Here is a 15,197-nt window from a genome sequence, read left to right as displayed (position 1 = left end):
GCACAGCTTCTCGGAATGGAGGCGCTTTTGGCGCGAGCTGACGCCCTCACGGTTCCTTTGGGTCGCCCGATGGAATCCCGGCGGCCCTATGATCACGGGATGTCCCGGAATCGTGGGAGTTCCCCTCCTCAGCCATTTGGGGAGCACCCTCATATTTCCCGGCCGGGTAATCAGACAACTCGGCGGCCTACAGGACATTCCCGTCGAGGCGGACCGCTTACCTTTCCGCAACCAATGGGCCGACTCCACGTCCATGGCCCCCGATATATTCTTACAGATTCGGGAGATCCACCGTCAGCGGGATGCTAGCACCATACAGCGCCTGTACTTCCCCGAGCACCCCACCGACGAGGAGCGAGCATTTTCTGCCACCTCAGCATACGTGGCCCGGTTCTACCCGCAAGGATCGACACCACCACAACGGCCTCAGGCCGCCCCGACTCCCCGCGCTACACCCACCCTTGCCCCCGAAGCCGAGAGTTCTATCCAAGCAGCCATGCACGCGGAGCTAAGGGCCGTCAGGGAGGAACGGGATAGGCTCCGTTGCGAGCTTGTTGACTCCCGTGCGGAGGTCGCGGACTACAGGGAGGTTCAGACACAGCTGACTCGAGCACGCGCCTGGGTCGCACACCTAGACTGGGAGATGGCCCGCTTGGACACAGAGTTGGATCGAGTGCACAAGAGGGCGTGCAACCTCGCCCATCCTTAGGATTAGTAGGCATACTCATTTTTGCCCTCGCTCGGACCCACGCCACTTTCGAGCGGCCACCGAGCGCAAAGGGATGTCGGCTTTACGTTTATGTTCCTTTCTTTTCTTCCGAATGTTCTATTTTGTAAAATCATGGAACTTGGAGCTAATCAATGTAATGACATTAGTGTTTGAAAACTCATGCATCTCATACATTTCCTCATCTTACTTAATTCTGCACTTATCATTTGAGATATTGGTGTCTGTCCTTACACATTCTTGGAATCTAGGTGATCGCAACTGGCGTCGCACCGTTACCCGACTCGTCAGCGTCTCAGGATAGCGGAAGGGGATCATGTCGATATTCCCGAAGAGGTCAACCCCTCGGTCCCGACTCTCTCTCCACCACCGCAAACGCACGCTCCACCGCCTTTCACTCCTGCAGGCGTACTCCCGGTGTACTCCGGCACTCTTCAAACACATCCCCCGCCCCCGGCGTCTTCGGGGGCGCCTCAGCCACTGGCCTCACTAACCTCCGCCGCCACCGATGACCAAGCCCGTATTACGGCCCTCGAGGGCACGGTCAACCAAATGGCCACTAACATGGCAGAGCTGCTCGCCCTGCTCAGAGGACCCAACCAGGCCTCCTCGAGTTCCACACCTCCGCCGGGACAAGGACCAATGACTGAGCCGACGCCCTGGATTCCGCCGACTCAGGCCCCGGAGAATATGGAGGCACCCCCGCCACCATCATTGCACACGTCCATGGCTCTTCCTGTCACCGGCCCATATCCGCCACCACCGGCCCCCATGGCCGTCCCTCTTCCACCGGCAGCCTTCCTATCCTCGGAACACATTCTATCCGCACCTCCGCCCGTCTCCATACCGGCCCCGGCTATGGCCTACACAATACCTCCGCCGACGGTTTTCCCGACGTCCAACGCACCCGCTCCAACTCACTTTCAAGCCACGGAGCTCCCTCCCTTTCCGTCTCTACAGCCTCACACCGGCCTCTCCTACCAGGCACCGCCTCCCATAAACACCACCTTCCACAAACCGGGCACACCGACCCATGCGGCCCAATTCGCCTCACCGACGTACTTCTTCCCCGAGGCCGACGCCGAACAGGAGCGTAGGTTGAAGCGAATGGAGGAAACGATACGGGCCCTGCAAGCGAACGATGTTCGTCCCGACGCCCGCTATGGCGATTGTAGCCTATTCCCGGGCATGCGCCTACCCCCGAAGTTCAAGGTTCCAAAGTTCAAGACCTATGAAGGCACAACGGATCCACGCCACCACCTCCGCCATTACCGAGGGAAGATGCTGCAGTATTGGGAATACGAGGAATTTGCCATCCACTCCTTCCAGGATAGCCTGTCAGGATCGGCCCTCGATTGGTTCATGTCGCTGAAGGCCGAAGACATCCCGACGTGGGAGGACCTCTCTCGGAAGTTCATCGACCAGTACCGGTATTGCGCAGAAACGCCTCCCACCCTTTTGGAGCTAAGCACGAAAGAAATGGCGCGGGGCCAAAAGTTTGAGGAGTATGCTACCAAGTGGCGGACTCAAGCAGCAAAGCACATCCCTCCGATAAGCGAGGCGCAACAGATCCAACTGTTCCACTCCACGCTAAGAGGAGTGTATTATTCGCATTTGTTGGCCCACACTTCCTCATTCTCCAGTCTGATCGACGCTGGGAAGAAACTTGACATGGGCATCAAGCTTGGGAAGATAGAAGGACCGACCGGAAAGGAGGAGCAGTCATCAAAGAATGCCGCTACTGCGCCATCACCAACGGGTAACAAAAAGGGCAGAGACGCGTCCGTTAATGCCGTCAACCTTGGACACCAAATGCCCATGCCGTACCAGCAGCAATACCCGGCCCTGCCGATTAATTACTCGGCGCCACCGGCTTACCCTCCGACACGGGCCCCGCAACCACACGGTCACAATTACACGTCTACCCCTCATTGGGCATCTCCAAATGGGCCCCTAGCTTTAGGAGCTCCACCAACGGCTCAACAAGCCCTAAACTTGCAACCCCGACAAGGACGGCAGGCTAGGCCGCGTCCGCAATACTCGCCTTTACCGGTTCTCCAGTCACAAGTCTATCGCCAACTTCTGGCAGCTAAGGAAATTAGACCAGTGGCCCCTCATCCTCAGTTCAATCCCGCGAATCAGGATCAGAATCTCCGTTGTGAATACCATATGGACGCTCCGGGGCACACTACGGACGAATGTTACACCCTCCGGGGCAAATTACAGGAGATGATTGAGAAGAACCGACTCTCTTTCAATGAAGTCAAGCCACCGAATGCCCAGGCTAACCCTCTCCCCGACCATGGATCAAGCTCTGACGCGGCTATCGATCTGATCGGTATTTACCCTAGGGGCAAGGATAACGCCGAAGAGGAAGGGTTGATCTCCCCATGAGACTACCTACGAAAAACGTTCCCTGCGTGCGGTCGAAACTATGAGCCGCACGGCGGAAGAGGGACTTTTGTTGTAACTCGAATGCCGATCTTAATGAAAATACCTTCGCATGTTTTGAAATCGTCGCATCTGTATATTCTTTCTCCTCATTTATTTCAAGCACTTTCGCCCGCTGAAAATAGTTATTTTCATTGCTAGGTTCCACTCAAATGCAACCAACCGACACAGTGACTTGTGTTATTCCGAGCTGCGCTTTTGAGATGCCGACCCACCCACCGCGGTGGATATTAACCAACAGAAGGGGAACCATATGCCTTGCAAACACACATTCCTCCCTAAACTCGCTCTTTACGTTTATCTGAATGCATTCCCAGACGGACTCCTGACTAGAAAGGGACATTAGGACAGTTCTCAGGACGCCCTATTGGTTCTTTCGAACCTGTTCGATTCACATGTCCCCGTGGGACCCGGCTCCTCGGTCTCTAGGACGGCTGCATTTACCTACCCGTGTCGGAGGAAAGTACACTCATGCGGCCCCCGGCCACCTTCTAACCACTCCAGTGTGGCGATAACTAGTTTCCCGAGAATGAATGACCCCCCCGCGTGGCACCCATGGGCCACGCGATGGACGAAGGGATTTCCCATGGGCCCGCTCCACATTTCTTACCACACATTCCACCACATAATCGCCTGATACATCACTTTCTTTGTCGTATTTCACAGGGACACGCAGGTCACAGGCAAAGAGCGATGCGCGGGTTCACACCTCCTCGAGAACTCTATCGGGCCCTTCACCCTTTTACTTCGATAGGGAAAGGGTCCGACCAAGAGGTACCCCCCTACGAAGCCTAAGACGAGAACAATCGGGCGAATCACTCAGCATCGATGCAACCGTCTTCCTTGAACATCCGACAACTTCAACAGCATGCACCATCCAAGAGACACGCACTGTAAAGAACAACAAGAAACGATTGAGGACATCGCACCAGGAGCCTGCCACGAGCCAGTTTAACAAATGAAGATCGGGGCATCCTCGTCTAACATTCGTACAGGGGCAACATCAGTTGTTTATTCACGGAGCAATCTCGCGTTTTCTTTTCTTAGACAATAGGGGAAGTTCACTTGTAATGCTTGCAAGGGCAAATGACACGAAGGTCGGCTTCCGAGTGTATAAGGGTCAAACTTCCGAGAAAGCCAGTCCTCACAAAGTAGGGCTAGCAACATGCAACGAGTCCCCACAAGGCGAAGCAAACAAAAGCAGCCTCGGTGATGCAAAGTCGAGGAGTTTCAAACGAATACAAGGGGCACAATACAGACCCCAGCTGCAAGAAAAAATAGAGCGAAAAGAAGCGGGAAAAACCCGCCAATGAAGAGAGAGGGAAAAGACGCGGGAAAAACCCGCCAATGAACAAAACAAGGCAACGCCGACGTTTACCAAAAGCACCGGCACCGCCAATTCAAAAGCAGTCAATAAACCCCGACAAAAAGGGGAAGCAGCAAACACCACTCCTCGACGGAGACAGAAAACAATGCACTCGGAGGTCGAATCATTTGGACCATTCGCCCTTGCAAACTCGAGAGACAAAAGAATCGAGCCCGCTAGGTCGAAAACCCCTCGGGGCGACCTAGGCAAAAGCTAGGGTAAAAGAGAGGCACGACTGAAAATCCCAAGGCGGGCAGTCGTGGCAAAAGGAGAGTTCATCCCCTTTAGATTGAGAGGTACGGCCCCGAGGTGGGTGACCGTAGCAGAATGAGAGTAAAATGAGAGATAAACAAAACAGTCACCCTAGGCCCTCGCACGTTGCGCGGACCAGGGATCCCCAAAGGAAATGGCCAGGTTATCTACTCCAATGCGATCCCCGATCGGCTCTTCAACACAACTCAACTTTCCAAGACGAATTCTTCCCGAGGCATAGCGGGCGACCAAGCGCGCAATCCAAGCAGTTCAAGACAACCAACACCAACCAAAGGACGGAAGAGAAAGGGGGGTACATCTCACTGAAGGCGTGAACCCGTGTATCCTTTTAGCTTGGGGTAACGTGCTCCCTAAGCTTTCTCTTTTCTCCCTGTCATTTACATAACTCCAAATGGGTCACAGCCACCCTTTAATTGGCTACTACAAAGCCAAAATCCCAAACATTCCTTTCCGGGAGTCTAGTCATAACACTCTGGAATGACTAGACCGAGGTTTGATCAAATTTGCACAAAGCTCCTCCATGCGGGTCACAAATGCAGCCGCCCTGCGCTACCCTGATGAAAAGGGTCTTAAGCCGACAGGCGCGTCGAACAGTCGATAGAGTCGCCAGGGCATCACTGAGGACGTCTTAATATGCCCATGAATGGTCGACAAAAGCCCCTGAAGGCCTCGCATTGAGGCCTTTTAAAGCGGGATCCAGTCGTATTTGTCAAAGCAAAATTCTTCACGGGTCACCTAGGGAACCCAAAATTGAAGCATCGTGTGTCACAATGGCGTCATCGTCATAAACATTGATACACCCATACATCGTAATAACTCACTACGACTTGCTAATGATGTCAGGATCACAAATACCAAGCGGCAAGAACTATGGCAGACGCTGATTCCCGGTCTCGCGGGATACGTAGGCGCTCACTTTCATGCAGGGCCAAGTCCCGTCATCACTTTTATGCAGGGCCGAGTCCCATCTTTACTTTTATGCAGGGCCGAGTCCCATCATTACTATTCTGCAGGGCCGAGTCCCATCATTACGTTTCTGCAGGGCCGAGTCCCATCTTTACTTTGATGCAGGGCTGAGTCCCGTCTTCACTTTTATGCAGGGCCGAGTCCCGTCATCACTTTTTTTTGCAGGGCCGAGTCCCATCTTTACTTTTATGCAGGGCCGAGTCCCTTGTTTAATATTCTGCAGGGCCGAGTCCCATCTTTACTCTTATGCAGGGCCGAGTCCCATCTTACCCTCATGCAGGGCCAAGTCCCGTCATCACTTTTCTGCAGGGCTGAGTCCCGTCTTCACTTTTATGCAGGGCCAAGTCCCATCTTTACTTTTATGCAGGGCCGAGTCCCGTCTTCACTTTTATGCAGGGCCGAGTCTCGTCTTCACTTTCATGCAGGGCCGAGTCCCGTCATCACTTTTCTGCAGGGCCGAGTCCCGTCTTCAATTTTATGCAGGGCCAAGTCCCATCATTACTCTTCTGCAGGGCCGAGCCCCATCTTTACTTTTATGGAGGGCCGAGTCCCATCTTTGCTTTTATGCAGGACCAAGTCCCCACCACCACTCTTATGTAGGGCCAAGCCCCACCATCTTCACTTTCATGCAGGGCCAAGTCCCATCGTCATTTTTCTGCAGGGCCGAGTCTCGTCATCACTATTCTGCAGGGCCGAGTCCCGTCTTTACTTTTCTATAGGGCCGAGTCCCATCTTTGCTTTTATGTAGGGCCAAGTCCCATCATTACTTTTATGCAGGGCCGAGTCCCGTGTTCACCCTTTGCAGGGCCGAGTCCCGTGTTCTTACCTCCCTGCACCACACGGACCCATAAACCCGTGTCTCTACTTTTCGTAAACTTACAATTTACTGCTTTTCGGACTTCGTTTCCACGGACTTCGCGTCCATTTTACTGTTTTCCGCGGGTTTCGGCCCTTCACCTACTACTTCACATCCTCCAATTCCCACTCATGCTACTATCTCATGACAGGAGGGGCAAGCTACCACGGAGAACGACGATAGAAGCGGTCGCCGGGGCCAAAAAGGGTGCCTCTCATGATCTTTGGCTACATCCTCTAACCGAGCATGCAACCAAAGAGGGGCAAGCTGTCAGCACCCCATTCTGGCCTACCGGCTTCCCGCACGAGGATTCCCGACCGAAGCTCGGGACACTATTCCTCGCCCGGCAATCAGGGGGCGAATAGGCAGGCACGGGGTCACGAACAACGGGAGAAGAGCTAGGTTACCGAGAAAAACGGAGGAAAACCATTGGAAGAACGAACGGACAAAGAACCCCGAAAACGACGGAGCTGGCACTGTGGCACTATTCATCACCGAGCCACCGAAGCACCGAAAGGTGCCCAATATGGGGCTTCAAAAATCCCCCTCAGTGCCAGAGTGACCAACGAGACGTCTGGGCGCATTTCCGGGGCATCCTGCTTAAGCCGGGACACCCCGATCCCCCACGGACGCCTTTTCTGACAGAGCTCCCGGGGTTCGCTCCACCGACAAGCAAACGGCCTCTCAAAACGGGCCTACAGGCACCCAGGGACCACCAGGGCCGGGGAACAAGCTTCAGACAACCTTCTGGAACTCGGCTCGGTCTCCCGAAGTACGTTTCAGTGGTCGCGAACGCCTCCCGGCGAGCCTTCGGGTATTTCCACGGAAAGCAGAGACCACAACGATCTCTGAGTACCTCACAATAATCCCCAAGCATCTCAAGGCATTCAGGGCACACTGAGAAAATCTCGGTCAAAGTCCCTAGGTCCTCCCGGGCCAACGGTCCCCGACCGAGGACGACGGGCCAACGATCCCCCGCGGGGCAAAAGGATCGCCAAAACGAATGCAGGAGTGCACAAAGAACAATCGGGGATCGAGGGACGCTAAACTCCACTCCGAATGTCCGAACAGGGCAAAACCGACTTCCGAGGCGCCGAGTCGCCCAAACGTCCGTCCACACGACGCATGGCGATATTAGGCTCATTCAAATCCTCGTCGTTCAAGCATTCCAAATCTTCAAATCAATTGGATATCGGAGATCGGACGCGCGCTCAATCAAGTCTCAAGTATTTTCCGGCTTTTCTCTCGACCGAACGGGACCCACAGCTCAGCCAAGCCGAGCCATCAAGCCACGGCTCAACCCCAAGCCACGGCTCAAACCCACGGCTCCGATTTGACAGCCCAAGCCGCGGCTCATCCCCCATGGCCGGAGGCTCCACTCTCCAAGCTTCCCTCCACCACCCATTTCAAACTCTTCTTACACACTTACATCCATCCATCACTTCCTATCACACCCATCAACTCCCATCAACCTTCCACTCACAAACCCCACCCTAATTCCTCTTGATATTTTCGGCAGCCCATTAAACCTCCCAAATCGCACTTAACTTCCCCAAATCAAGTCATTAAGCTAGCCTATAAGTTCCCATTCCTCATTAACTTTAATCACTTCTTCATTCTCCTTCTCTCTCAAGCCATTCTCTCTCAAGGATCCTCTCAAACCCCAGCCCACTCCCACAGCTCGTGCAACCCCGTGCCAAGGCCGAAACCGGCTAAAATCGCTGGAAAACCACCCGGTATTCCGGTAACCACCCGACCCGACTTAAGCCAAAAATCACCAAACTCCCTAGCCTACATATTTCCCACCCCTTAAGTCCATTTCCCGGCTTGGATTTTCGATTTGAGGTCCCCAACATCCCGTTCCAGCCGTAAGAACGTTCGGGTCCCGGGTGCCATTTTTTCCCACGACTTCGGAGAGTCGTGCCATAAGATTCAAAGGGTTCCTCACAACCCTCACCCTCCCCCGTGAAGAGGTGGTCACGGTCCGAGGGCCGATCAACCGTGCACAACCGCCATTCACCCGTTTCTCTCAAACCGGGTTTTCCTCATTTTTACCGAGTTTTCTCTCACATTTTCGGGTTTGTTCAGGCCTTGGCACGCTCGGGTCTGCCCGTGCTCGTGTAGATCCGCCTCTTAGGAGTCCAACGAACCCGACCTCGCATCGTGCCGTGCCCGAAGCTCGCGTGCCGACCCATTTTTCCACGGACTGCCGCGGCTGCCCACATTCGGGTCACCCACCCGTAGCCCTCTATCCGAGTCTTGTGACTCCCACGGCCACTTCCCCGACTCTTTTCCTCGTACATCGGGGCTAGGTAATGCTCCTTTACGACTTAGACGAGTTAGAATCTTAGCTCCTTACTTGTACGAAGTGTTTATACGTTTTAAAGGTATGGAATGCTTGAAAGTTTACGTTTTTCCTTCGGATCCATGCACACCCATGCACTTTCATGCACGTACGTCCATCATGTCTCGTTTATATGCCCATATAACGTCTATGCCGTGAGGGGAAAGGACTAGAATCGAGGTAGAAGAGGCTTTCAAGTCATGGTTGGACCATGGGAACCCACGGTCTATGTCCAAAGGGGGGACCCGTGGGTTCTTTTGGTCCTTCCGAGGCCTAATCGGCCTCTTCTCCCCCGAAACTTGTTAGTTCCCGTGTTATTATCGTTATTCGTTGCATGAGATGTATTGGCATGGCGGGAAAAGACTCGGATCGGGGTCGAAGAGCCCACCTTGACCCATGTAAGTCACGGGAACTCACGGTTTCCCTTGAAAGGGACGGCCGAGAGCTCCCTTGGACCACACGGGTCCGAGGCGGCCTCTTTGGCTCCGAGATAGGTCGGTTCCCGCATTTCACGCTTTCCCATCATATGAGTCGATGCCGTCTTTGTTGTTTCCGTTTAAACACCTCGTTCGTGCGTGTTTGTATGATTTTATGTGACCATGATCGTGATAGTGTTGAGATGATTAGAACATGTATCATTAACGTGTTTAATACGTCATGCATACAAGGAATGGCCCGAACCAAGGTGGTAGACCACCCGTGACCCAAGGCGGGTCAAGGGAACCTCTCGGCTTAGTCCCTCGGAGGATGGCCGAGTGTCCCTTGACCCCTCCCGGATCTAGGGTGGCCTTCTTCGTCGTTTCGTGTTCGTTCCTTGGAGTTGAGTGCATTTATGCTCGTGTTCTACCGCTAGCCATGCATCAATTTCGCGACGGATAAATTGACCTCGGGTCGTTACCCATTATACCCATGGCACCTATAATATGAGATCACTACCATCGAATAATGTCACAAACGGGATGAACGGGACGTATTATTTGGATAATTAAATCATTTGGACTAAACAATTGGGTAAATCAATCCTCAATTTGTAAACGCATCGATGATTTACGGAACGGTGAAAATGCCCTTTTTCATTAAAAATCTCACAATTTCAAAAAAAAATCGAGATACGTAACACGAGTGGAATTGATGTCTAATGAGTACTCGTGTACCATGAATCGAGTCCGGGCCCGATTTGAGGCGGCTCGAGTCGAGATGCGCGAGTCCTCCTTAGACCCCTTCGTGCGACGTGATCTCCAATTTGCATACAAACACCACAATTTTATTCCAAGGGCATAATTGCCATTCCGTGACTCACCGATACCCTAGGCGCTAGGGAGCCGGAAATGCCTCGATCTATGGACTGAAAGGGGCAACCCATCCGAGTACGAGTCTCATTTGTATAGCCCATTCCGTCCATTTTCGGTGTTCCTATCTCCCTATCATAGATTCGGTGGGGAGCATTTTACTTCAATTACAAAACACGAACAACCGGATTAATCGTACATTCGACTAAATCGAACCCTAGACAATGGATAGGTGGGATAATAGATCCCAATCTAGAGTCAAAACACGAGTTTGGTTAAATCGGTGAAACCTTAGTGACACTTAACTGAATGAGCGTCTTAAAGCGAAAACAGACATGTAATTGGCTTAAAACCTTATCCTAGCCCGCCCTCTATGTTTACCTAGGTTAGATGCATTGTTTGCCAATCAACCACGGATAATAACTGATTAAATCACGTACATTCGGCATAATACACAAATTCGTTTGTATTCACTGACACTTATCAGTGGTTGTCAGTTACTTTCTGTACTGTGTCAGTTATATCAGTTTTCTTCTGTTTTATTCTTGTCTTTGTTGATTTATTGCGGTTCGGGTCCGAACTCATAGGTCACGTGTTGCACGGGGTCCAACGCCTCAAATCACTGAACACGAGGTCCAACACCTCTTAACTCACCGAGAGCGTACAACCCGAGTGCGGAATGGGATCTAGCCACGAGTCACCATCACACTCCAAGTATGGCCTATGTGGAAGGCAATTTGGATTGAATGTGTGAAACGTGTTTAGATATCACCCGGGAGCTCAATCGGTCCAACAGTTACAGCAGGAACTAATCGGTTCTCCTGCAAACCGTCGGTTCGATTGGACCCGACCCCCGGCTCTTTGAGCCCGCGTTGTCTTAATTTGTTTATCGGTTATTCAAAACATACGGTGAGCCGGAGGGGAATATTGGCCCAATGCAAACCAATCGGGATCCATTTATTTCATTCAGTTGTATTCTGTAATTATTCGAGTGCACATTGTGAGGATCTTATTCGTGTATTTATTCATATACTTGTAAGGATCCCGATCGGTGAGCAAGAGGTCCGAGTGTTGAGTCGGTTAAGTCGGTCTATCGTCACCAAGGGACGAGTAAGCTCGAATAATCATGGTCTCGGTTCGCGCAGGGAATCGACCATTACGGTCCGAAGAACTGTAACGCTAAGATAGCGAACCAATTCCTTGACTCTCAAGCCTACTCATCCTTCGGATCCTCGACCCAACTCAATCGATTCATCGATTTTACGGTGTCAAAACGATCGAGTCAAGCGCAACTCTAAATCACGCGGTAAATAAACAAAATGGCAAGCCTAGCAAGCTAGAGTACCAAAAGGGCGTGCGGGATATAGGCCCGCACGTAATAGAACCCCCGAATTCGGAATTTCCGGTTCCGTACGACCATTGCCTTAGCATTTAGGTGTACCCCGTACCCCTAGACCCGGGTAACTTGCCGGCCCTCGACCCTCAGGTCGTAAAATGGCAAGTGGCGACTCCTTCTCACGTGCGTCCGTCGCGCGTCCCCGGGAAGGTGGACACTCCCAAGCCGCGTTTGCTTAGGCGCGCGCATGCGTGCCCCGACGAGATTAAATTCGGGTGCGCACAGCTAGGACAAAAAGAGAAGCACGATCGAAATTCCCAAGGTGGGTGATCGTGGCAAAAGGAGAGCTCATCCCCTTTAGGTTGAGAGGAGCGAGTTCCCGAGGTGGGCGAGCGTAGCAAAAGAGAGAAAAAGGAGATATAATCAAACCAAATTGTCACCCTAGGCCCTCACACACCGCGCAGACCAGGGATTCCCAAGGGAAGTGGTCAGGCTATTTACTCCAACGCGATCCCCGATTGGCTTTTCTACATGATTCAACCGTCTTGAGTGGACTCTTTCTCGCACGCAGTAGACAACCAAGTATGCCACCCGAGCGGTCTAGCATAGCCTACACCAGAACAGGAGGACGGAGGAGAATAGGGGGTATATTTCACCGGAAGCGTGAACCCGTGTATAGGGCAGTGTGCTCCTCGAGCTTTGACTTTTCTCTTTGTCATTGCATAACTCCAAAGGGTCGCAACCATCCTTCAATCGGCTATTACAAAGCCAAAATGCAGACACTTCTCTCCAGAGGTCTAGTCATATTACCTTGGAAATGACTAGACCAAGGTCTGACCAAATTTGCAAGAAGTCTCACATGCGGGTTACAAATGCAGCGGCCCTACGATACCCCGATGAGAGAAGGGTCCGAAGTCGATGGGTGCGTCAAACAACTGATAGAGCCGCTAAGGCATCATTGAGAGTGTCTCGATATGCCCAGGCGTGACCAACAGGAGCTTCGGAGGCCTAGCACCGAGGCCTTCGAAATGGGACCCTTTTTGCATTCTCAAAACAAAACGCCTTGTAACTCCCTTATGCCTAAATCATGTCAGTATTTCTCGAATGTTTTACTAACAACATCAAATTTACAGGCACCGTTCCTGACAAGAACTATGGTGGACTCTGATTCCAAATCCCTCATGGTACGTAGGCACTCCGCCCCAGAACTCAAGTCCCTCATCGTAAGACCGGGGCATCCCCAACGAGTGAGCAACCATCCCAGTGGCAAGACCGGCCTCCAGCAAATCAACGCCCTCACAGCTGCACACGACATAATCATCAAACAGGCACCCCCGTGACATTCGCGCTCCCCGCACATTCCTCCTGAACAAACACTTTGCATTCATGTCGGATCCACCCTGACCGGGTTTTACTTTTTCTATCAGATCGACTCCGGGATCCACCCGACTTCGCTTTACTTTCCATCGGATCGACCCCAACTTTGCATTCCCATTGGATCCACCCCGATCGGGCTTTACTTTTTTGTCTAATCCACCCCGACTTTACTTTTCTGTCACAGGCCATGCACCAATCTTAATTCCCCATCTCGCGCTTCCTGCATCATTTTATTGCATTCGGGTTTCACGCCCATCATTTTACTGAACTCGGGTTTCACACCCATTTTACTGCATTCGAGTTTCACACTTATTTACCGCTTTATGGGCTTCGGCCCCACATTTACTGCTTTATGGGATTCGGCCCCACATTTACTACTTTATGGGCTTCAGCCCGGCATTTACACCTTTATGGGATTTGTCCCTGCATTTACTGCTTTATGGGCTTCGGCCCTGCATTCACTACTTTATGGGCTTTTGCCTGCATTTACTGCTTTATGGGGTTCGACCCCGCATTTACTACTTTCCGGTTTCGGGCCCCGCATTTACCACTTTCTAGGCTTCGGGCCCCGCATTTACGACTTTCTGGCCTTCGGGCCCCGCATTTACGCTTTCGGGCTTCGAGCCCCGCATTTACTGTTTTTCGGGCTTCGGGCCCCACAATTACAGCTTTTCGAGCTTCGGGCCCCGCATCCGCATTCACCGCTTTTTGGGCTCCGGCCCCGCATTCACCGCTTTTCGGGCTCTGGCCCCGCATTCACCGCTTTTTGGGCTTCGACCTCACATTCACCGCTTTTCGGGCTCCGGCCCCGCATTTACTGCTTTCCTAGCTCCGACCCCCCATTTTTCACTTTCGGGTTAGGACATTTATCGCTTTCGGGGCAGGACACCCATTTATTGCTTTCGAGTGAGGACACCCATTTACTACTTTCAGATTAGGACACCCATTTACTGCTTTCAGGTTTAGACACTCACTTCACCGCTTTTTATCTCTACCTTTCGCTCTTTATGCTTCCTCGCCTTCTTACAATAATTCATTTGTTTCTTACAATAGGTCCAGGCATTGGCACAATCTTCTCCAGCACGTCCAAAACAAAGAGTAAACAACTATTAGGGAGAGTTTCGAGGTAGTCGTCGGGATCAAGCGAGGTTACTCTCATAGTGTTTGGGTGTATCCTCTATTCGAGTACGCAACCAAAGAGGGGTAAGCTGTCAGCAACCCATTCTGGTCCATCGGCTCCAACAAAGAGCACCAATAGCAACCTTGGTTGAGACCCAAAAAATGCGATAGAAGAAGGCCCAGCAGAAGCCTAGGTTACTATTCACCAACCGGGTCATCAAAGGCAACCACACTACCCAGGAGCATGGGCATAAAGAATTGCAGCTCATTAAGAAGTCAAAACCGACATGCTAGCGTGATCAAGAGGAGGAAGGGCAAAATCGTCATTTCCTTCATCCATCGGAGGGAAGTATTTCTAACTGATTCCTCGATAGATTCTCTGCTTTTCAACTCAGGGCATTTATTTAACTTTAATTTTGCATTCTCAAAAAAATGCTCTACAGGACGTTTTCAGGCTTTACGAGCGACAAGTTCGATTTTCAAAATCCGAAACAACATTCGAGACCGAAAAATATCTCTCTGCATAAAATTGATCCACGCATTTTCTGGACTCAATGGTGGTCCCATATAATTTTTTAAACATCCGATTAAAAATATGACGATTTTAGGCCTTATGTGCATCAACTTCAATGTTTCAAAATTCGGGGCGATCCCTTCGATTGAAAAATATTTTTCCCTATAATGTTGATCCTTGCATTTTTCTAAACATAACGGCGGTCCTGAAACATTTTTCGGATATATGATTAAAAAGATGATAAATTCAAAATAATTGATCAATCACGACCGACATGTTGCGAAGGTCCGATGTCGATTTTTATCGAGATTCAACCTTCGTTGACTCAAATTGGAACTTTCATAAAGTCAATTATTTTTTAAATTTCTCAATTTTGAAGTTTTTGTTCCGAAATGTCGATAGATCCTGAGAAATTAAATTTTTACCTGAACGACGCGCTTACCAACATAAAAGAAAAAAATGCAAATAAAAAATGGAGGCAGGAGCTGTTGACTTTTTCTTTGCTTCCTTTTATTTTCGGTGGCAAGCAAGTTGGGGGGAAGGCTACTGTTGTTCTGCTTCCACTGGTCAACCCCAGCA

At 51.4% G+C, this 15,197-nt stretch overlaps 1 protein-coding gene across 1 annotated transcript; it reads left to right on the top strand.

Moving 5' to 3' along the window:
- The first annotated feature begins 1,291 nt into the window (after positions 1–1,291).
- LOC116190096 (extensin-like) lies at positions 1,292–12,948 on the top strand. Its single transcript, XM_031519760.1, has 2 exons — positions 1,292–1,612; positions 12,742–12,948. The coding sequence occupies exons 1-2, from the start codon at positions 1,292–1,294 to the stop codon at positions 12,946–12,948; spliced, it is 528 nt and encodes a 175-aa protein (XP_031375620.1).
- Positions 12,949–15,197: the final 2,249 nt, after the last annotated feature.

The sequence above is a fragment of the Punica granatum genome, unplaced genomic scaffold, assembly GCF_007655135.1.
Source record: "Punica granatum isolate Tunisia-2019 unplaced genomic scaffold, ASM765513v2 Contig00134, whole genome shotgun sequence".
Classification (NCBI taxonomy): domain Eukaryota; kingdom Viridiplantae; phylum Streptophyta; class Magnoliopsida; order Myrtales; family Lythraceae; genus Punica; species Punica granatum.
The sequence above is the reverse complement of the archived record's forward strand: the minus strand, read 5'-3'. Positions and strand labels throughout refer to the sequence as shown.

What these genes read in the sequence shown, in the direction of transcription:
- LOC116190096 (XM_031519760.1), top strand. Translation starts at nt 1,292, where the DNA reads ATGGCAGAGCTGCTCGCCCTGCTCAGAGGACCCAACCAGGCCTCCTCG. An exon ending in ACACAATACCTCCGCCGACG is followed by an intron (nt 1,613 to 12,741) that starts GTTTTCCCGACG and finishes TCAAATTTACAG; the next exon opens with GCACCGTTCCTGACAAGAAC.